Below are 22193 nucleotides of genomic sequence, written 5' to 3' on the forward strand. Positions count from 1 at the left end.
GGCAGGACCCCGATTCCCGACATTTCCCTCCGAGTGTTTCCGCCCATCCCCGCGGGGCGGCTCGGGGGGGTCCCGGCGGTGGGGCCGCTCTGGAATCCCCCCTCCCTCGGGGGTCCTCCCGCCTTTGGGAGCGGCGGGGCCGTGCGGAGCCCCCTCCCCATCCCCATCCATCCCCATCCATCCCCATTCCCACCGCGCTCCCGCAGCGCGGGGCGGGGCGCGCCGCCCCCCCGCCCCTCCGCGCCCCCGCGGCCGCTCCGCGCCCGGCGGCGGAGGGCGGGGAGGGCGCGTGGAGCCGCGGACACGCACACGGACACGGACACGCACACGGACACGCACACGCAGCGCGGCCCCGCAGCGCGGCTCTGCGGCCAAACCCCGCCAACAAAGACCCCTCCGCCCCCCTCGCCGCCGCCCCCCGCGGGATGTAGCCGGGCCGGGAGCCCCAGCGAGGCAGCGGCCCCGCCGCTCCGTGCCCCGCAGCGAGGCCGGGAGGCGGCGGGCTCAGAGGCGCTGCCGCCACCATGGGCAAATCCAACAGCAAGTTGAAGCCTGAAGTTGTGGAAGAGCTGACCAGGAAAACGTACTGTGAGTGCCCGGGGGGCTGCCGGGGGGATGCCGGGGGTGCGATGGGGTCCGCGCTGCCGCCCGGCCCCGCCGCTCCCCCGGCTCGGTGCCGCGGCGAGCGGCGGCTCCTGCGGGGCCGCTCCCGGGGAGGGCGCAGGCTCGGCCGGGCTTTGTTGGAAGAATTCAGGGATTGGCCTGGGAGGAGGAAAAAACCCATACGGCAGCAGAGACACGGAGAGGGGCAGCGAGCCAGGGGAACGCGCTGGGTTTTTTTACAAAAACCATCCTCCGTGGCCTATTTCTGAGCCTCCGGGAACGGCGGGGCCAGGGCCGCATCCTGCCCGCGGAGCATCGTGCCCTCCCCCGCCGCCCCCCGGCCCTGCCCCGAGCATCCTTCCCCCGTGCCCGGTACCCAGGGCCCGCCGCGGGGGTTGAGGTCCCCGCGCTGCCTCCCCGGAGCCCGGCAGCAGCTCCCGGAGCGGGGTGCCGAGCCTCTGGGTGGCTTCCAAAGTTTGGGTGCGTTAGTTGGAGGGGTTCCCTTTGTTATTGCGCTCTGAAGTGGAGAGAAGAGCCCGACACCGGCGAGTTCGATATTTATCTGAGTATCTCAGTATCGGTTTAATAACCTGATTTTCTGAACGAGTGGCGTTCCCGTCTGGACCTCCACCGTAATCTAATTAACGTGGCTGGTGCCTCAGCCATCCAGTTTTAGCAAAATCATTTTTTTTCCCTGAAGGATGCACAAAGGAAACAAAGGCTTTGGTGGCTCAAGTTTGCCTCCCCGCTCTCAGGTCGCAGATATTCCCCAAACGTGCAGCAGACCTGCGAGCTCTCCCCGCTGTCATTGCTGCAGTCCCACGGCAGCGCTTACCCAAAAAGGCAATAGATTAGGATGCAGCAAGTTCTCCCATATGGAGAAGAGGCAATACTGGTGCATTGCACAACCCTACACGCGGGGCTGCTCTGTGCCGTGGCACAGCCGGCAGCGGGCGGCAGGGCAGGCGCGGGGGGCATGTCCGCATTGCCAAGCCGCCTGTGATGGTGGCAGAGCCTGCGCTGCCCCGGCTGGGCTTCCTCGAAGTGCTCGGGGGCAGGAAGGCGTGAGAAGGTGGCAGTGCCAGGTGGGCACGGCCCCCGCTGGAGCCGAGCTGGGTTTGGTGTCCTCACTGCAGCTGTCGCCCACGGCGAGGCAGCCGCGCCGGGCCGGTGCCGGCGGTGCCGTGCTGCAATCCCCGCTCGGTTCGCAGCCGCTCTGCCCACCTGATCTCCCATGGAGAGGAACCCGGGAGCTGCCAGCCCCAGCACAGCCCTGTGTGCTGGTGATCTCCCGTGTGCTGGGCTTTCTGCACACCCGGGGTGACTCCTCTGCCCAGGAAGGTGCTGGCACCAGTGGGGCTGACGCGGGGCACACAGGCAGTGGTGCCCCATGTCTCACTTGCAGCCGAAGCCAGCCAAACACAGTGCTGGTGAAACCAACATCTTTGGGCACAGGGATGTCTCTTAAGGTCAGCAGGTCATTGCTTTTTTGAATCACTTCATTCCCAACTTTCTGCTCCTCTCTTTTGGGTGCCCTCCCCTTTCTACTGCATCCTTCCCAAGAAAGACTGTGGTCCTCTGATCCCTCCCTCAATGAGTTTCCAGTCTGTCTGGAGCCTTGCCTGCCTGCTCTGGACTTCTCACTGCCTCTTTTCAAAGATTCCTGTACCTGTGCAGGTGAGGCAGCAGCACCCAGCAGCACGTGGCCTTTTGCGTGGCTGGAGTCTGGTGCAGCATCCCAACGTGCCCCAGCAGCATGTGGCTGCTGTGTGGTGCCTGTCAGGGAGAGCTGTCACTAATTCCAGGGTCTGTTTGTTGAGCTCTGCTCATTCCACCTCTCATCTCTGGGATTAATTACTTTTGCTGTGTGCCTCTGCCCCTTTTCTGCAGCTGTCAAGGTGAGCGTGCATTCCCTTGTCTGGTGAAGACTTTACAGGGCCCTCCCAGGCACGGCTGAGAGCCTCTGGTTTATCTTCAGACCATGGGAGATTGGAAAGATCCCAATCTCCTTCTGTGTTTTGGGGAAGCCAGGCAGAAGAGAGGCAGGTAGGAGGGCAGGGCTGCACTGGGAGGAACTGATCCAGAGCCCTGTGCTGTGGCTGGTGGAACAGCAGGAGCAGGGGACAGTCTTACACACAAATCCATGGCCTGCTCAAGAATTTCTGGGGGCCTGCTTGGAAAAGGTTTTTTCTTTCCACAGCATGTTGATATTTAGGCATGTTTCTGGCAGACACACAGGAGAGCATCCCTGGCCTGTGCTGCCTGTCCCATGTCCTGCCACATTGCTGAGCAGGTGCTGTCCCTGCCTTGTGTGTCCCTGCCTTGTGTCCCTGCCCTGGGCAGATGTCTCTGGCAGCCCAAGCTGATGGCAGCCTGCATTTCTCCCAGGGAGGTTCCCGTGGCAGCCTGAGCCGTGGCTGTGGTACGTGAGGGGCTTCTCCCACGCTGGGATTTCCTTCCATTGCATCATTTTCTGCTTGTGTGGATTTCCACACAGAACAAAGCAAATACCAAAAAGGCCCCTCTCAGTTCTGCAGGATCAGAGGGAAATGTCACCCCCTCTCCCTGCCCCACATGGCTTTTCTGCTAATTTATCTCATCCACGGGACACAGAGGACATCTGCTTCCCCTCAGTGCTCTTCAGTGCCTGGTGGCTTCTTGTGTCCCTTGTCCTCTCTGAGCTCTCCATCTCCTATTTGTGGTGTTTCTCTGGCCTCGCCTCAGCTGCAGCAATCCTGGGAAAAGCAGGAGATGGGAGCAGGCAGGAGAGGAGCAGGGAAGGCTCAGGTGCCAGGGCAGCTGTGGGCAGGGAGGCTGAGCTGAGGATGCTGCAGGGCAGCCGTCAACAGCCTCCGTGAGCTGCAGAAATATTTTCCTGTGTGCATTCAGAGCAGGCTGTCCCAGGCCCTGCTGGGAACTGGACATGGAAAGGCAGGAGCCTGGAAACCTCATCCCTTGGCTCCCCTCCCCACTCTGCTCCCGACTTCCAGTGCTGGGGGCCAGATTTTAATGGCACTTGGACACCTAAAGGCGCAGAAGGGCTTCTTTGAAGCGCCGGCTGCCCAAGTCCTGTTGGTTTGGACCCATCTCCATGTGCCCTTCTGTGTCTCTGGGCACCTGAGTGCCCAGGAATACCTGGCAATGCCAAGCTCCACCGTCTGCCAGGTGCTGGAATAGTGCTGGTGGGGGCAGCCAGGCTGCAGGGCTGTTTTACCCTCCTTGGAGACCAGGCTGGTGCCACACAGGAGCGTGCAGGAGAAGTCAATGTGGAGTGATAACAATACTGAATAATAAATTATGTAATTCGTTGTGCTTTCATAGATCCTGTCATTGAAAAGTGCTTAATAATGATTAATTTATTAATCCTTCTGATGCCTCGTTGGGGTAGCTCAGAGATGCAGTTTGGTGGTGTGTCCTAGGAGGTGATAACTCCCGAGACTTTTAGGAACCACCATCCTCCCTGGATCACATCCTCTTCCGTGGGGATTTAAACCTGAGCTTAACTTGGGCCAGGTGCTCACGGCTTAGGGCCACAGTAGGATTTGGGATTGTGTTTAAGAACCTTGTGGGGCCACAGTCAGAGGGCTCTGCTCAGCTGGAGGTTTATGAAGGTCCTGAGGTGTGACTGCAGCCTGAATGGAGTGTGTGACGTGCACGTGTGCAGTTGTGGGTGCACAAAACATGTGGAGAGGGCTTGCTTTGGGGAGAGAAACTGGGAGAGAACACAGTTCTGAATGTCCCTACTCACAGCAACACTCCCAGGCCAGGACCCTTAAAATCACGAAGCAGTTTTAAAAACGAGCACTTGTTTCAGAAGAGCACCTTTTAGCTCTTTTTCCCGGTCATTTTGGGGAAGGTTGGCTTTCAGGGTTCCCCGTGCACAGCTCTTGCCCATGTCCAGAAGTGGCTCTGTGTTATTTTTGAGGCTGCAAGGGCTGAGCAATCAGGCATGCTCAGAGCTCTGCCGGTGCAGCAGCGTGGCTCTGGGGCCAGGCTGGGGTCAGCGTGGCTGGGGATGGTGCTCCTGCTGCTCCCGAGCCCACAGTGGGGCTCAGGTGAAGGTGTGGGAGCCACGGTGAGGGTGCCAAAATGACAGCCAGGCTGCAGAGTGGGTGCGAGGAAGATGCTCTTTTCCCAAGAACCGCATCCCACCCACTGTGATCTATTTTGTGGATTTTAAACTCACTCCAGCATCATCATTTTCTGCTCTTTCACAATAAGCCACAAAATTGGCTCCATTGCTCGACAGTAATGCAGGGAATTAAAGGGCATTAGTTTAAGAGCAAACTATAAACATATTGATTTGTAGTTACGGGGGTATGTGGTGGCGGGTGGAATTCTCTGGGAAAGGAAAGGAAATTCTACGATTGCAGCAGTTTTCAGCCAGGAAAATGGATTGGTTCCTTGCTGGCTGAGCCAGGCTGGGGCTTTGCTCCATCATGCCCCCCCAGTGCTGAGGAAATGTGCTGGCTGGGGCAGTGGGCAGGAGCAGAGGAGGGATCTTGGTCCTCCCCCCTGCTGCTGGTTTATTTTTAGCCTCAGAAGTGTTTGGCCCCAGGCACTGGGTATCTCTGCCAGGTTGGTTTGTGTTGAAATCCCTCCTGTTGCTCATCCAGCAGAAAGCAGGGTGAGCTGGCCAGGTGGCTACGGACCCGTTATCCCTCAGAGGCAAAGGCTGGGTGAGATTGTCACTGTGGGTGACTTTTAACAGGGCTTGGAGTGACACATTGGGCAGGAATGGCTTCAAACTGGCAGAGAGCAGGGCTAGATGGGATATCAGAAAGAAATTCTTCCCTGTGAGGGTAGTGAGGCCCCCTGGCACAGGCTGCCCAGAGAAGCTGTGGCTGCTCCATCCCTGGAAGTGCCCAAGGCCGGGTTGGTTTGGGGCACTGGGGCAGGACGATGGGCAGGAGGTGCCAGAGGGATGCCCAGGGGCTGGAGTTTGTTTTGCTGCAGCCACGTGTAAGCCAGAGCTGTGCAGGGGTTTGCTGTGGTGCAGGTTCACTGCAAGGACAGTGTGGACCTGCTGTGCTGCCTCTGGAGGACTGTGGTGCCCTGGAGGCATCTCCAGCTCCTTCTCCAAGGCAACCCAACCTGCTCCCAGTGAATCCGACCCAGAGCACGCATGTGGGCCTGGGGCTCCATAGGTAGATGCAAGCAAAACAAGTTTTGGGGTTTCAAAAGCAAGTTTTGAGCAGTCTCTGGGAGGTTCTTGCAGTGCCAGGGTGGGAAGGGGCAGACACGACCCACACCCTGAGGGTTTTCCTGCGGCAGAGCGGAGCAGCCGTCCCCGCCGGCCACGCTCGCTGCTGCTGCTCCAGCATCACAAGAATCACATTTCATTTATCCCCTGACATGTTAATGGATCTGCTTAACCACTCTCCTGACCTTTGCCGCTGCCGCTATAATTAAGGTTGTGAAACAAGAAGCTCTGAAGGCATCAAAGGAAGCGGCTGCTTCAGGGAGGAGCCCGTGGGCACGCTCACTCTGTTATCAGGGTGACATTTGTGGGGTCACTTTGTTCCTCCTTGTTCTCCTGGATCTTCTAGGGAGCTGGATGTCAAGGGAAGCCAGGGTTCATGCCCAGGCAGGGGTGGCCGTGGGGGCTCAGCCCCAGGGCATGGTTTGTGTCACTTCCATCACTGCCATGAGTTCCCAGCCCGGTGCTGCCGGCACAGGGCTCCCTCCCCACACCTCCTGCTGGAAGGAGAGCTGCCTGTGCTTCATCCACCTGTTTCTCCAGCATCTTCTGATCCATGGCTGGACCTGGTGGAGCTGCTCTGGGTCTCTGTGTCACCCCTCAGTGCACAGTGATCCCTGCAAGAGACACCAGGAGGGCAGCAGAGGTGGCCCTGCTGCCAGCAAGGCTTTGCCTTGAGCATCCTCCTGACCTTCCCATGGCTCCAGAGAGTGATGGCTGAGCCAGAGGCACTTCCTTCCTACTGCCACGCTGGTCTAGAGGGGAGTTTTCTCCTCTGCCCAGGGCAGGAATTGTTCCTTGGGTTGGAGATGGTGCCTTGCAGTGCCAGATCACCCTGAAATCCCTGTGGCCAAGGGATGGATTTAAGCAGGTGGCAGGACACAGCTGCCCCTGGATGGCCGGGCAGGGGGGCTGCTCCATCCCTGCTCCCAGCAGCACTGGGAACCCTCTGCCCCTCCAGGCATTGCTGTGTTGGCTCGTGGGGAAGCTGGGATTCAATCCTGGGACTGCCACAGCCACCAGCTCCTGCTGTGGGGGTGCTTCAGCCTGATTAATTTCCAGATGAAGGCACTGTCTTTGCCCTTCCTCTCCTGCCTTTGCTTCAAAGAACAACTTACTGCTTTTTCCCTAAACCCAATTTCCAAAGCCTAATGTCGGGCCCTTAAATATTTAATAAACTCTAAAAAGGATTTCAGCTGCATATTGGCTTTCCTGTTGGTACCAGCCCCAGGGGAGATGAGAGCTGCTCATGGACCTGTTTATCCAGTCTGGGAGCAAGGCAGACCACTAATGGCAGCCTGATGAGGAGGGTGCCCAACACCCCAGTGCTGCTGCGAGCACTGCTCCATGTCCCAGAGTAACAAATGCCACCAAGAACTCTGTCAGGCTGGAGCTCAAACATCTCAGAGGCTCCCAGACCTGCTGAGGTGCTGGTGGTGTCTGTGTCTGATGGGGAGAGAAGCCAGCCTGGGAAATCTGGAATGGGGAAGTCCTACTGTTCCTGGCTGTGCTGGTGCCCCGCAGCTGGGGCTGCCCCCAAATCCCTTGGGGATGTGGCAGGGATGGGCTCCCACACAGGGACACCCTGGTGTGTGGTGATGTGGCCAGGAGCAGGGATGGGCACGGGGGTGAGCTGGGGAGCAGTGGTTGGGGTGAGCTGGGAGCAGAAGAAAATGCCATCAGTCATATTCCAGAATCAGCTGTTTGCATGGGCTGACCCTGGTGCCACAGTGTGTTTTACTGCCTCTGCCCCAGAGCTGTCCCTGTGTCCCTGGGAGCAGCAGCAGAGCCCAACCAGGGGTGGTGTGGTGGCCCCAGAGCTGGCAGAGAGCTCAGGACTAGGACATCATTAAGGAGTTCAACCTGAATTTTAAGGAGACCACATCATCAGGATCAAACTATCCAAATTTCCGAAGTGCTGATGTGTGGTGTATCCTAAAAGTTACCATCATCAAACAGGGACGTGGGTGAGCTCTGAGTGCCCCAGGATGGCTGACGGACAGTCCCAGGGAAGGACTGCAAGAGTTCACCCCATCCCTCCACCACCGTGCAGCTGCCGTGGCACTGGGCTCTGCTGGAGCTGGGGCAGTGCCCTGGGAAGAACCTCGTGCTGATGCTCCAGCTGTCCCCGAGTGCTTCCCCTGACTGCCCCAAACTGCACAAAGCCACCTGACAGCCCAGGCTGCCAGGGGTGCCCCCAGCCAGCCCTGGCATACAGGGCCTCTGGCTCTCTGCAGGGAGGTGCCCGTTCTGCACCAGACGAGTTTGGGGGCTGGATGAGCTCCCACGGCTGCTGCACTCACTGCACCAGCTGCTGCCGAGCTCTTGGCTGAGTGTTTTGTGGGGACAAGGCCTGGAACTGGAATGGGATGTGTTTAGCCCAGGTACCTCACCCTGCAGAGCCGGGGGCTGGCACTGGGTGTCCCTGTGCAAACCACAGCCCTCGCGTGTCCGTGTCTGCAGGTGTGAAGCTGCACCGAGCTGTGGTGGCTCTGAGGGACCAGGGGCGAGCTCTGCAGGGGCTGTTCAGCCCGTGGTGCTGGCGCTGTGCTCCAGGGGCTGGAGGGAAGCCGGAGCGAGCCCGCACACGCTGCCGAGCCGGGCGGGAGGGAGCGGGGCGCTCCTAACCGGTCAGTGTTAACATTGTGATGATGCTGAGGGTGCAGTTTGTGTCAGATTTATTCAGAAAAATTCCTAAATGCGTGTTTCGCCGGGCCGAGGGGCGGGGTGTGTTTGGCATAAAGCGCAGGGTGTGCGGGGCTCACCCCGCAGCTCCCGGCTGTTTTAGCGTGAGCACCCCGGGCTCGTCCGCATCGCCCCAATCAGTTCACGCATGAGCACCCAATTAACACACGCATGAGCGCACAGTTCATTTGCATGCGAGCACCCAGCTGCATTTGTGCATGGCTGCCCAGCGAATTCCCGCTGGATCGCACGCTGCTGCTCCGCGCATGAGCGCCCTGGCTGTGGATGCATGAGTGCCCAATTAATTGGCGCACGTGGCTGCAATTAGCTCATGCCTGAGTGTCCAATTAATTCATGCATGAGCACCTGATGCATTCACACCTGAGTGCCCCATTAGTACGTGCACAAGTGTGTTATCTCCTAATTACACTAATTTACACATGAGTGCCCAATTAGCTCACGCAGGAGTGCCCAGCGAATGGACGTGTGAGTGCTGAATGAATCCGTGCGTGGGCGCCCCGTGAATTCACGAATGCCCAAAAAAATGGATGCATGGAACCCCAGCTGGTTCGTGCATGAGCGGCCCTTTCACTCCCGCCGCAGCACCCGGGCAGTTCATGCATGAGCACCCAATTAGTTCACCTAAGAGCACCCACATAATTAATGCACGAGTGCCCAATTAGCCCACGCATGATCTCCCGGTGTGTTTTTGCATGAGTGCCCCTCTGGCTCATGGGTGCCCACTTAGTTGTGCATAAATGCCCCATTCCTTCACGCCTGAGCGCCCATTGTGGGTGTTTCATTTGGCACTGCTCTGAGCACCCAGAGCTGGTTTAGGCAGCCCCAAACCCGATGGGAGCCCATTTTGGGGTGGTGTGCTGGCTCCCCCACACTGGGATGCCCGGGGACCCTGTGGAGGAGCCACAGCAGGTCCCTGGGGGAATAAATGCCCCAGGACTGCCCCTGGCATGACCCAGTGCGTGGTGCTGGACCGGTTGCCCGTGGGTTGGCACGGCCCGTGAGCTGGCATGGTTGCAGTGCCCTGTGGCGGTGGGGGAAGCCGCTTTGTGCCTGGAAATAATTAACTGGTTTCCCTGGTAAGGCTGCGGTGCCCACGGGATCAGGGTGCTGTCCTAGCAGCTGAGACGGGGGGGACGTGTGGGGGCTCGGGGGAGACTCCTCACTGCGTGGGGCCGGTGCTTGCAGAGCCCTCGGGAACCCAAACCTGCACAAGGACAGAGCCGTGCCCTTGGTTTTGGCTCACAGGGCTGAGCTGAGCTCAGTCCTGCTCAGGGTGCAGCCAAACCCCTGCCCTTGCACACAGGGATGGCAGCACAAAACGAGCCCCTGGGGGGCTGGAGCATCGCGTCACCTCACGCATCCCACCGGGACCGGGGGTTCCCGAGCCATTCGAATCCTGCTTCCTCCTGCCCTCCTTCCTCCCGCCCCGTCCCCTCCAGCGAGCTCCCTGCGCCCGGGCCACGGATGGGGATTTGCAGTCCCGGGTCCCTCCTCTCCTCTCTGCCTGGCAAACACAAATTAACAGGCTCGAGCACTGATTAACCAGAGCTGATTCTTGCTGCAGTGGCAGCTGGGTGGTGGGAGGAGAGGGGGCACGCGGAGGGCGGGTGGTGACGGAGCTGTCAGTCCTCGCCTGTGCCGCTGGGATTGATGGAGAGGTGGGGGGAGAGGGCTGGGGGGAGCCTTGGGGGGAGCCGTGGGGACCGGCAGCCCCTCCGAGGGGGCTGGGGGCTGCTCGGAGGCTCTGCCCCTCTGCGCTGTGTGAGACGAGGCGCCGCAACCTTCCTCCCCGAGGTGGGAAGGGACCGACCAGCCAAGAGAGAGGGCCCTGGGACGGGGTTTGGCCGTGTGGGGCAGCTCCCGAGCTGCTCTGGGTGCCTGTCCCTGTCCCCGTCCCCGCTCTCCGTTCTTCGCACGGGGCTGAGCTCCGGGGCTCCCTGCTCGGCGAGGCCTCTTCCAGCCTCGCTGTTCGTAACAAACGAGAATACTCTGCCTTCATTTAGCGCCTTTCATCCCCGAGGAGCCCGGGCCACGCTGCTGCTGCTGCTAACAAGCTGCTGCGTGCACTATTTACAGCCCTGCCCGGCTGGGACCCGGCCCTGCTCGGCCGGGCTGCTCTGGGGGGGCTGCTTGGGTCACCCCCTTGTTTTGAGGCGCCTGGTGCAGGTTTATGTCGCTGCGGATTGATGTGTGCCGCAATCGATGCCGCGGGAGGGAAATGCAGCAGCTGCCGCTGCACGGGAGCTCCCGCTGCACAGGAGCTGCCCCTGCACGGGAGCTGCCTGCACAGGAGCTGCCCGTGGGCCCGGCCGGGCTCTGCCGGCCGTGCAGAGCACCGGGACAGCCCCGGCCCCGCCGCTGTCCTCTGTCCCCAGCCTCGGGACGGGTGGCTCCGCCGCGCACGCAGCAGCGTGTCCCCAAGGCTCGGTCGGGCTTTAGCGTTCCTAGTTGGTGCCACTCGGAGTGTCACCTCCCAGCAGGGCCGGAGCGGCTGGGAAGGGCAGCCGGGGTGTCATCGTCTGTCCATCAGCAGGTACAGGAGGCAGTGCTGCTCAGTGCCACCCGGGTCGGCGCTGGGCCGGTTCCCTGCCCTGGGAGCAGACGGCGGATTTGGTGGCAGTAGAGGGGCAAACCAGGGCTGGGTGGTTTTCCAAGGGCTGGGAGATGAGGCCGTGCTCCCACCTCGGGACAAGCCCCGCAGATCCCCGAGCTGGAGGGCAGGCAGCGGTGCCGGTGTGCTGGAGGAGGGATGGGGCTGCGTGTGGCTCCGTGCCAGCCTGCACATCAACAAATCCCGTGCACATTAACAAATCCCTCATCGGGAGCCCTGTGCTGATTTCCAGCCTGGCACCTGAGCGGTTTCCTCCGTCGGAAAAGCCTCTCCTGGGAGCATCACACATCTCCTGCGGCACGAGGGGAGCTGGCTCCGTCCCTCCCTCCCTCCCTCCCGCCTCAGCCCGAGCTGTCATTACCAGCATTTCTCCCGGACTAAAAAAAGCACAAATTTCTTAATTGTTTCCTGCTGGAGTTGAAAGGCAGCTCCCGGGCCCAAAATAGCACGTTGGGGGAAAAGCAGTCGAACAAGAGAGAGCAGAAGGCGATTTGCCTGGAGGGGCTGAGCCGAGCTGTGAGCGCAGCCCCGGCTGCTGCTGCGCTGCATTTTGCCTGCCCCGAGGGCTCACCCTCATCCTCCTCCTTCCACCTTGGTGCCCTCCTGGGTGCTCGGGCCTGCAGAGCCGGTGCCTGGGGCATCCCCCGGGCATCCCTAGGGTGGAGGTCACGCCTGGTGTCTCAATGCAGGTGTGTGCAGGCTCCTGCTGGAGATGTCACTCTGCATCTCTCTTTTGGAAGGATGCTTCTGTGCAACCCCTTTTTTATCTTTTTTTTTTTTTTTTTTTGGATGGGGAAATCCCTTGGAACTGCTGTGACTGATGTTTTAGCCCACCCCAGCTCGGCTGCTGGATGCAGCATGACCTTCCTGCCTCCCTCCTGCCAAGAGACCGCTGTGTGCCCAAAACAAACAGCCCTCCAAATCCCTCCTGTGGCACTGCCAAAGCTCCCTGCGTTCATCCCAGCTGCTGAGCATCCCTGTGCCTGTGTCCCCTCTCCTGGGGAGCTGCTGTCCGACACCCCCTGGTGCTACAGTGGGTGCTGCTTTTGCTGAACCCCAGGGGAAATGGGGAATCGAAGGCTCTGTCCCTTCAGCGACCCCTGTGCTGGGATGGAGGGACCCTCCAAAGCACGGGGACAGCCTTGGGCACAGAAATTCCTGCTGACAGGGATGCTGGAGCCAGAATCCAGCTGGTGATGAGGCGGGGGCCGTTGTGTGCCCTCACCTCTGAGCTCTGCGCCTTCTGCCGGGCACGTTACAAATCTTCCTGATGGAAAATTGCTTTCTTTATTTTTCTTGCCATCCAAGGTAATTGGCATCTGTCGGTGTGTCTTCGGTCTCTATTTTTATCAGCCGTTTGCACATTGACATCTCCACTCGCCTCATTATCCCCGCGCCTTTCAGACCTGCGGCTCTTCTATTATTATTTAGATGCACGACGCAAAGGAAATGACAAAAGAGGCCGTTCCCCCCGTGCCCACCTGCTGGCACCTGGCTCCCCGCTGTGGGGAGGCACAGGCACAGCTCCTGCAGTGGGACACGCGGTGACAAGTGCCAGCCCCTGCCCAGCACCCCGCACCCCTCAGAGCCTTTCCTTTGCATTGTCCATCTCAGCAGCTGTCCCTTGGCTGGGGACACTCGAGGTTGCCAGTGCTGTTTGCTAGTTTTTGTTGTATTTTGGGGTTTTTCCAGAGCCTGGTGAGGCTCCCCAGTGTGCCGGGATGGGTTTGGTGATGTTTCTCCAGAGACTGCTGGTACCTGGGGGGATGCCAGCCCTGGGGCTGTGCCCACCTTCAGTGTGTCAGAGCCAGGCAAGGCCCTTCCCTGAGCTGCCTCCAGGCAGATGTTTTGGCAGATGTTTTCAGGGATGTTTTGGCTCTGGGAAGAGGAGGCAGCAGGGCCAGATCCTCCCTAGGTATGGTCAGCTTGTCCCTTTCATGGACCATCGTAGTTCTGCACTCCCTGAGCACAACACAAAACATCTTGAGAGTCTCCCTGGTTTTGGGGACCCCCAGCACCTGCAGCCCTGGCCCCATGGACTGCCTGGGCTGGCCTGGGCTGTGCCCCAAAAGCAGTTTCTGCCACATAGGGAAAGCTTGGCACCTCATGGAGCAAGTGAGCCCCAGAGCATTCCCCAGGGAATTCATTGTTGGGAGCCCCAGAGCATTCCCCAGTGAATTCATTGTTGGGAGCCCCAGAGCATTCCCCAGGGAATTCATTGTTGGGAGCCCCAGAGCATTCCCCAGGGAATTCATTGTTGGGAGCCCCAGAGCATTCCCCAGGGAATTCATTGTTGGGAGCCCCAGAGCATTCCCCAGGGAATTCACTGATGGGCGGTGCAGAGGAACAGCTGCCACTGCAAAAGCACTAAATTTCTGTCTCTTTTTTTCTCTTTTCTCCTGTTTTCTCTTGCAGTCACAGAGAAGGAGGTGCAGCAGTGGTGAGTGCCCGCCGTGGTGGTGAGCTGGCTGGGGCAGGGGGCTGTGGGCAGGGGACAGGAGCTGGTGGCACTCAGCCACCCCACTGGCCAGGCAGAGAGGGACACGCAGGAGGTGTGGGCAGGTGCCTCTGTATTGGGGTGCAGGTGCTGCCTCATAGAGGGGAGACCAGAAAATGGAGGGGTTTTCCTTGCACACCCTGTGCAAGGACTGGGTTCTAGTGGCTCTTCCCTCCCCATACGAGCAGCCAAAGAGCGTGGGGACCTGGGGACTGTCCAGCTGTGACCTGGTGCAGGAGGCTGGCGCTGTCCCAGCTGTCAGGGGTGGGATCCATGGTTTCTTCCCAGCTCTCACTCCATCCCCTCCACCCCACCGAACACGGCGCCCTAGAAAAGCCACTGCTTCCCTTTCATCTCGCTATCCCACCAGCCAAGGTTTGCTTTCTTTATCTCTTTCTCTCATCCTTCCCCCCCTCCCGATGAGTCATAGCTGCAGCAGCGTGAAAAAGATGTCACCGGCACTTCGGATTCCCACCTCGCCACCCCCTTCCCCTCCTCCTCCAGCCCTTGTCCCGCTGCAGCGGGCGCCTGACAGATCTGGGCGATGTGTTGCATAATATTCCCGTACCCCACGTGATGGCCCTGTGGTCCCACCTGCTCCCTTCGTGCTCCCTTGTGGTGCCCACACCCACGGAGCTGCTGAGCCCCTTCCCCGCGCCCTCCGCCTCAGCTGCACCTTCCAGCAGCCAGGTCCAGCCTGGAGCTGGGACCGAGGGCTTTTTGGGGTGTTAAAGCATTGATGGGTTTTGGAAGTGACCTGGGCTGTGCCACCTGAGGACACAGGAACCTTCCTGTGCTCCCCAGCTCCTCTGAGCAGCTTTCATTTGGGATCGTGCAAAAATTATCACAGAATATCCTGAGTTGGGAGGGACTCAAACATCGGAATAAATCCAACTCCTGGTCCTGCTCATCCCAAAAACCCCATGTGCCTGCAACTGTTGTCCAAACACTTCTTGACCTCTGGCAGGCTTGGTGCCATCACCACTTTGCTGGGGAGCCTGTTCCAGTGCCCAGCCACCCTCACAGAACTCAAGAGGTCCCTGTGCCATTGTTTTGTGCCAGGGCACGGCTGCAGCGTGGCATCGCTGCCAGTCCTGGCTGGGCAGTGGGTCCCTGTCACCTCCCGTGTCCCAGTGTTCAACACAAGCCTGGCTGTGGCCCTTGTGGGCTGGCAGCAGGTTGGGGCAGTGCAGTGGGCATCACTCAGTGTCACTGGTGCCACTCACTGCTTGTGCCCGCTGCCGCCCTCACTGTGGTGCCCACAGGGCTGGATGCTGTGGGTGGGTGACACAGGGAGCACCTGGGGACCTTGCCAGCTCCAGCCCACTGGGGAGAGCCTCCCGTGTCAGGGGGGAGCCCTCCTGGGCCCACTGTGCCCTCCATCCGCAGGTACAAGGGCTTTATCAAGGACTGTCCCAGCGGGCAGCTCGATGCCGCCGGCTTCCAGAAGATCTACAAGCAGTTCTTCCCCTTCGGCGACCCAACCAAATTTGCCACCTTTGTTTTCAATGTCTTCGATGAGAACAAAGTAAGTCTGGCATCCAGAGGCTCGGTCCAGGACGGTCAGGGCTGGGCCCCTGGCGATGGTGGGATGGGTTTGGAATTTTGCACTGGAGGAGCGAAATATTCCAGCGCTTCCTGGGGTGTGAAATTGCAGCGGCGCAGCTGGAGTGAGCCCCTGTGCTTATTTTAGTTGGGTTACATGGGGAAGGGTGATGAAGTGGCAAAGCAGGAAAGGAGCAGTGGTGTTCTGGTGCCCCAGAAGCCCATTCCTGTGGTGCCCCTGCATTCCAGGGCTGCTCCTGCCGGGATGTTCTCCAGTGGGCTGGGCACCGGCAGCTGGGTCATGGCACTGGGGATAAACGTGCATCACTCCTCCCTCCCTGCTGCCTTCCAGATGTGCCCCCAGAGGGGATACCTGGGCAGCAGTGGCAGCAGCAGCCTGACCCCTCCTTTCCTCCCCAGGACGGGAGGATCGAGTTTTCGGAGTTCATCCAGGCGCTGTCGGTCACCTCCCGGGGGACGCTGGACGAGAAGCTGAGGTGTAAGTGCTCTCCGTAGCATGGGGGTGGGCTCAGCCCCACGAGGGTCCAGGCTGGGGGCTGCAGTCCCAGCCCCTTGGGGCTGCTCTGTCTCGCAGGGGCGTTTAAGCTGTACGACTTGGACAACGACGGGTACATCACGAGGAACGAGATGCTGGACATTGTGGATGCCATTTATCAGATGGTGGTAAGAGGGGCAGGGGGGCATGGGGCAGGCAGTCCCTGCTGGGCTGGAGCTCGGCTCTGTGGGAATGCTAGAACACCCCCAATTCCTTTTCTGGCCTTTTTTGGTGGGGGGCTGTGGCCGTCGTGGCCAGGGCAGTGTCTGGATCTGGTTGCTGAGGGTGGCTCTGGTGCCAGTGTTGTCCCCTCGCCCCCTGTCCTGATGTGTGTGGGGACACAATCCTCGCCTGGGGACACCCTCCAGGCAGGGCACAGATGGGTATGTGACCCAGTCCTGTGCTGCTGCTGCAGGGGAACACAGTGGAGCTTCCCGAGGAGGAGAACACGCCAGAGAAGAGGGTGGATCGGATTTTTGCCATGATGGACAAGGTGAGGATGCTTGAAGGTTTTTTCCCTGTGGCCAAGGGATTTAGGAGGTCCCTTTGCTGCCAGGATCACTGTGGGATACCCACATCCCTCTGTTATCCCTGTATCCATTTCAGGGTCTCCATGGCTGGCTCAGTGGGGAAACTGAGGCAGTGCAGTGGGCAGGGTGTGTGGGCTGGCGTGGGCTGCCGGGTGCTCAGCTGGGTGCAGCAGTGCAGTCACAGGAGTGTTTTGCAGAATGCAGACGGGAAGCTGACGCTGCAGGAGTTCCAGGAGGGCTCCAAGGCCGACCCCTCCATCGTGCAGGCGCTCTCCCTCTACGATGGGCTCGTATAGTCCCGGGGCCGAGCGGCGGTGAGTGCAGTGCCGGGGGCTCTGGGGGGCCCATCTCCCACTGCCTCCTGCCATTCCCACCTCCCCCAGGCACAGGCAGCTGATTCTCCTCTGCTGAAGCACCAAAACATGGATATCCCCCCAAAATCCAGCCAGGGGCAATGTTGCCCCCATTCTGATAAGTGTCTCCCAGTCCTCCCCGTATCACAGAGCCCCTCAGACCTCATCCCATGGGGGTGGAAAGGTTTGCCTGAGGCACAGCTCGTGCCCTCACCAGCAGATGTGGCTGCAGAGGAGGCAGGGAGGCAGCTGGCGTGCTGGGGGCATGGGGACACTCCAGAGACAGATTTTATTAAATGTTTTATTTATCTTAGATCTTATTATATTATGCCCTGGAGCTGGTTTGGCACGGCTGTGTCAGGGACACTGGTTCACAGCATCGTGCAGGTGCTGGGCTGAGCATCCCCTGCTCCTTGCTGTGCCCCATGGAGCTGTGCAGAGTCCCTTGGGGTGTTTTTGGTCATCACAGTCCAGGCAGTGTCCTGGGGGTGGGGTGGAGTTTTGAGATTTTCACTATCTATTCTGTTTCCAGCTGCGCTGAGATGGCCACAGGGATTTCTGGCCATCCTCCTCACCCTTTTTCCCTTCTCCCCCCTCTCCTGCAGATGCCTGGGGGAAGATGCTCTCCGTGCCATCCGACCACCGCCGTGCGAAGCTTGCCTGTCCCTCCCGGCCTCCCTTCCTGCCCTGCGAGCAAGGAGTGCCCTCAAAGCGCGAGCTCACCCCCTCTCCGCCCTCTGAACCAGCCGCTGCCCTTCGCCAAACCCCGCTTTTCCCACCCAGCCCCGCGCCAGACCCCGGTCTGAGCGGCAGCGAACGTCCAGGACCTCGGGGCCGGGGGGCGCAGGCAGAGCCCCCTTCGGCCTCCTCGCCCCTTCCCTCCCTTTTTCCTTCCCTCCGGATGGGACTGCGGCTGTGCCGGCGGGGAGCCGGCCGCAGAGGAGCCCCAAGGTAGCGGGGTGCAGCCCGGGGTGTGCCCGGGGTGTGCCCGGGGAGCCGAGGCACCGACGGCGGTTGGGAGCAGAGTCCTGGCGTCGCCCACGACGCCGCTGGCAGCCCGGCTCGGCTCACTAGGGATATATATTATTATTTTATTTTTTTTTTCTGGTGAGACAGTATTGTGATTTTTGGTTTGGTTTTGTTTTGTTGGTTTTTTTTTTTATTTTATTTTTCCCTTCGGTGGAAAAAAAAGTGAGGCTTTTTTTTTTTTTATATGCCTATCTCGACGGTCGATATCCTTATTTATTTGTTGTAAGTGTTGCTGCTGTGTTTTGTCTCTCGTGTGTGTGTCCACCCACCCAGGTGAGGATTTGTAAGGTTTACATGCTCGTACACTATTGCGGGGACCCGGGAGCCTGCAATAACAATGAAGCCAAAAATCTGCCTTCCCCCCTCTCCTCCCACCCCCCGTATCCCAAGCTCCGTGGGCTGGCTGCTGTTTGGAGGGGATGCTGTAGCTTCTTTTCCTCTCCCCGTTCCCGTGTTCCCTGCATTTTTCTGTTCACTCTTCCCTTTGGGAGCTCAGTGAGGGCTCACTCAGCCCAGACTCTGAGCAGACCAAGCTCAGTCGGGCAGGGTGAGCAGACTGCTGGGCACCAGAACATCCCTATTTCCTTCCTTTTATTCATTTTCTCACTGCATGAAAAAGTATTAATGGAGCCCCGAGCTGGGTTCTGCTTTCAGGCAGATTCCTTTGCTATGTTCAGCTTTGCAAACGGCAGGAAGGTGTTTGGTGGTGTCTGTGAACCATCCTGTGTGCTGCAGGGACAGCCTTGCTCTGTCCCCCCATCCCAGCTGGGACAAGGTGCCAGGGCAGTGCCAGGCTGGGCTGAGCCCAGCTCAGGGTGTCTCCTTACCCCAGCACTCCCACAGGACGTGGGAGGATTTGCTGTGCCCCCAAGCAGAGCTGCTTGCACCCACCTTGGAGGGGGCAAAGGGCTGGGAATTTACACCTGGGGACACTGAGCTGCAGCCCCCCATCATGAGCAGGACCTGCGTGGCCCCTCCAAACTCCATCAGCACCCAGCACCCCTCTGGGGTGTGCCCCCAGCTCAGCCCCACCGTGGGACACAGTTGGCATCTCTGCTGGAGAATGAGCATTGCTTGGGTGATGCCCCAGCTGCTCTGGGATGCAGGGATGTGCATTCCCTTGGGAGCAGAGTGCAAGAAGCCTTTGGGGCCCCCAAAGCCACCCTGGGGCCTCACCCTTCCATCTCTGGCCCAGCATCTCTGCACCCAGCTGTCCCCCAGCTCCTGTGGCTAAGCCCAGACAGAGGACTGTCCCCGTGGCAGGGGGAGGTGACATCTGCCTGGCAGGACAGTGGGACAGGTGTCCCACCATGCAGGAGACACGGTGGTGCCTCAGCATTCCCTGAATCCTCCTGGCATGGCAGGGACAGATGCCCCAGCCAAGGGATGCTGGTTCTTCACCCTGCAGCCCCACTCCCCACTTTTGGGATTTTGTGGTACTTCTTTATGCCCATAAAAAACACCTTTCCCTTCCCCAAGGAGACTGACCTCACGTCCGTGTGCAATATTCCTGCCTCTCCTGCAGTTCCTGCCCCTGAGGATGCCCAGTTTGATGGTGGGGGTGCTTCTGGAGGGTGTCCCTCTCCACTCCCATGGAAACCCTTTTCCTTGTTGCTCTGTGGCCAAAATGCAACTCTCTGGGGTAGGTTTTTGCAGTGCCTGCAACTTGTTGAATGCTCATGTGCCAGACTGGTCCCCTCCTGGTGCCAATCAATGTTCCCAATGAATGTGACACTGCTGTAATCACCTCTGCTGATGAATGATGGCCCCTGCCACGTTTGACATAGTTCCCAGGCAAAGGCAAACCTCATTTACTCTGACGCTGTTCCCCTGGAAAGCTTTTAATTTTTGGAGGACCTGTCATGGGCTGAGCTCCATCAGTGCTCACAAATGTCTCCCCAGGGAGTCCTGCCAGGGCTCTTGACATGCTGAGTGTCCCTGAGCAAAGCTGTTTTGGCCCCAGTGTTCCCCACTGGCTGTGGATTTGGAACCCTGGCTTGGATGTTTCCAGTCCCACTTCTGGGGAGCACCGAGGGCCCCTGATTCCTCCTGACCACCACCAGGATCTGCAGCATCTTGGTGTCACTGAGAATAAGGCTTGGAGCATCTTGTGCTTGGAAATGTCAGCCTTAACCTCCTCGTGCCTCAGTTTCCCCCTCAGTGGAGTGGCTGGGTGAGCCATCCCCCTCTGGAAAGCAGCTTGGTGTCTGTGCCCTGGCAAGCATGATGCTGGGTACAGCCCAGGACTGTGGGCACAGGGCTTGGCAGGACCCACCGGGCATCAGGCACGTGCAGAGCACCAGGAACAGTGCATGGAATGCTGGGTTTGTCAGGGAGTCTTTAACTCCAGCCTATTTTACACCTGCTCGTGCTGAAACAGGCAGCAAGCCCTGCTTTGTCTCTGTTTGTACTTGGGTTCCTGGTGCCTCTCCAAACCAGAGCCTTGGCCGTGGGAAGGGGGCCCAAAGCACAGCCAGGCAGAGGTGAGGGTCCAGCCCTGGTGGCTGTGGCATGTGCCCCCCTCTCATTTGTCCCTGTCACTGTTGCCCCATTAAATGCCATGTCTGTACTTTCTTTTCACTTTTCTGTCTGTGTGCTGATTGTTGCTGCTTTGTGTCCGTCTTTCCTCGAGCTCTGGGGCTGGGCTGAGCTGAGCTGTTTCCCCCAGGAGCAGGAAGGTGGGAGAAGGCTCTGGGGGCAGATTCCCCCCTGCCCTCTCCTACAGCACAAACCAGGACCCGAGAGAGAGAGAAGCGAAGGGTTTTTCTTCTGGAGCAGGCTGTTAATTAATGTAATTTATAACGAGACCAGGCTGGTCCCAGGGGCACTCTCCACTGGGTTGGTGGAGGTGGGGTTTGCTTATGGGGGACCCCAGACTCTGTTGATGCCAGGTACCAGCTGCATCTCACCCTCCTTCACAGGAATAGATGCCTGTTGGCTCTTCCCTGCCTTCAGGACACCACATTCCTGTTGGATGGGAGCCTGAGGTCACTGCTCCTCCAGAGGGTGGAATGGTCTTGGAGCCTTGGGATCTGGGTTTGAGCCCCACTTGGAGCAGGGCTGGCTTTGAAGCAGGGCCAGGCATGGCATGGGAGCAGCTGAAATCACTGAAGAGCTGCCCCCTTGCCATGTATTTAGGGTTGGGGGGTCATTTGGGATGGGTGAGTGACCTGCAGCCAGCTCACTGTCCCCCATCCAAGGAGGAGATTTGGGGCATTTAGTGAGAGCATCTGTCACCTGTCCTTCCCAAGGGCATTGGAGGGGAGGGTCTGGCTGGGACAGAAAGGAGGGCTGAGGGCAAAGCAGGGACTGATGGCCCCAGTGTCAGTGCACAGTTTGGGGTGCAGCAGTTTTGGGGTGTCAGTTACCATGTCAGCCCTGCCTGTTCCAGCAGCGCTGCAGCAAAGCCATCCTTCCCTTCTCTCTCTGCTCCCGTGGCCACAGCCCTGGGCTGGGTGCCCTGTGCCACAGGTGTGACCCCTGCCCAGGGGGTGGCCGAGCCCTGGGCTGGGAAGCAGCAGCTCCAGCAAAGAGCCTTGTTTGTGAAGATGAAGCCTGTGTGTGCGTCCGTGCCGGTGTCTCGGCTTGCATGCCCCGCTGCCTTGTCTTGAGATGAATTCAAGAGCAAACCAAGCAAATGAAACAGTTTAATAACAGAACAAAACAAAACCCAGGAACTTTGTGACAGTGGAAATAAAAGCTTAATGACAGTAACGAAGTGGCAGTGGTCTGTGATGTGTTGGGGGGGTTCACAGGGGCCCCAAAGCTGCCCTGGCACCCGGCAGGGCTGGGAGCTGGGCTGGGGGGCCACTGTCCCTGCCCCAAGCACAGGGCAGTGATGGCACCAGCACAGGTGTAGATAGGGATGCCCTGGGCTCTGTGGGCAGGCACTGTGCCCACACCTGTGATGAGCTGCCAGGTCTCAGCTCCAGGCATCCCCTTCACCCCCACAGCACTGCTCTTCCACCTCCTTTTACCCAGACACAGCTTTCCCTCTGCTGGATCCCATCCTGACACAGTGCCTGCATCCCTTTTGCTTTTGCAATGGAGACACAGCTGTGTGCCCATGGCAGTGTCCCTGTCCCCCATTTGCAGTGGGGACACAGCTGTGTGCCCATGGCAGTGTCCCTGTCCCCCATTTGCAATGGAGATGAGCTGTGTGCCCGTGGGCAGTGTCCCTGTCCCCCATTTGCAGTGGGGACACAGCTGTGTGCCCGTGGGCAGTGTCCCTGTCCCCCATTTGCAGTGGAGATGAGCTGTGTGCCTGTGGGCAGTGTCCCTGTCCCCCATTTGCAGTGGGGACACAGCTGTGTGCCCGTGGGCACTGTCCCTGTCCCCCATTTGCAATGGGGACACAGCTGTGTGCCCGTGGGCAGTGTCCCTGTCCCCCATTTGCAGTGGGGACACAGCTGTGTGCCCGTGGGCAGTGTCCCTGTCCCCCATTTGCAGTGGGGACACAGCTGTGTGCCCGTGGGCAGTGTCCCTGTCCCCCATCTGCAGTGGGGACACAGCTGTGTGCCCATGGCAGTGTCCCTGTCCCCCATTTGCAGTGGGGACACAGCT

General features: G+C 59.4%; 1 protein-coding gene across 1 annotated transcript; it reads left to right on the forward strand.

Moving 5' to 3' along the window:
• Nucleotides 1-217: 217 nt before the first annotated feature.
• NCS1 (neuronal calcium sensor 1) lies at nucleotides 218-21348 on the forward strand. The gene is made up of 8 exons (XM_064393817.1): nucleotides 218-588; nucleotides 13536-13560; nucleotides 15007-15145; nucleotides 15583-15661; nucleotides 15758-15846; nucleotides 16134-16211; nucleotides 16446-16562; nucleotides 17207-21348. The coding sequence occupies exons 1-7, from the start codon at nucleotides 525-527 to the stop codon at nucleotides 16542-16544; spliced, it is 573 nt and encodes a 190-aa protein (XP_064249887.1). The 5' UTR covers nucleotides 218-524; the 3' UTR covers nucleotides 16545-16562; nucleotides 17207-21348.
• Nucleotides 21349-22193: the final 845 nt, after the last annotated feature.

The sequence above is a fragment of the Passer domesticus genome, chromosome 18, assembly GCF_036417665.1.
Source record: "Passer domesticus isolate bPasDom1 chromosome 18, bPasDom1.hap1, whole genome shotgun sequence".
NCBI classification, from domain to species: domain Eukaryota; kingdom Metazoa; phylum Chordata; class Aves; order Passeriformes; family Passeridae; genus Passer; species Passer domesticus.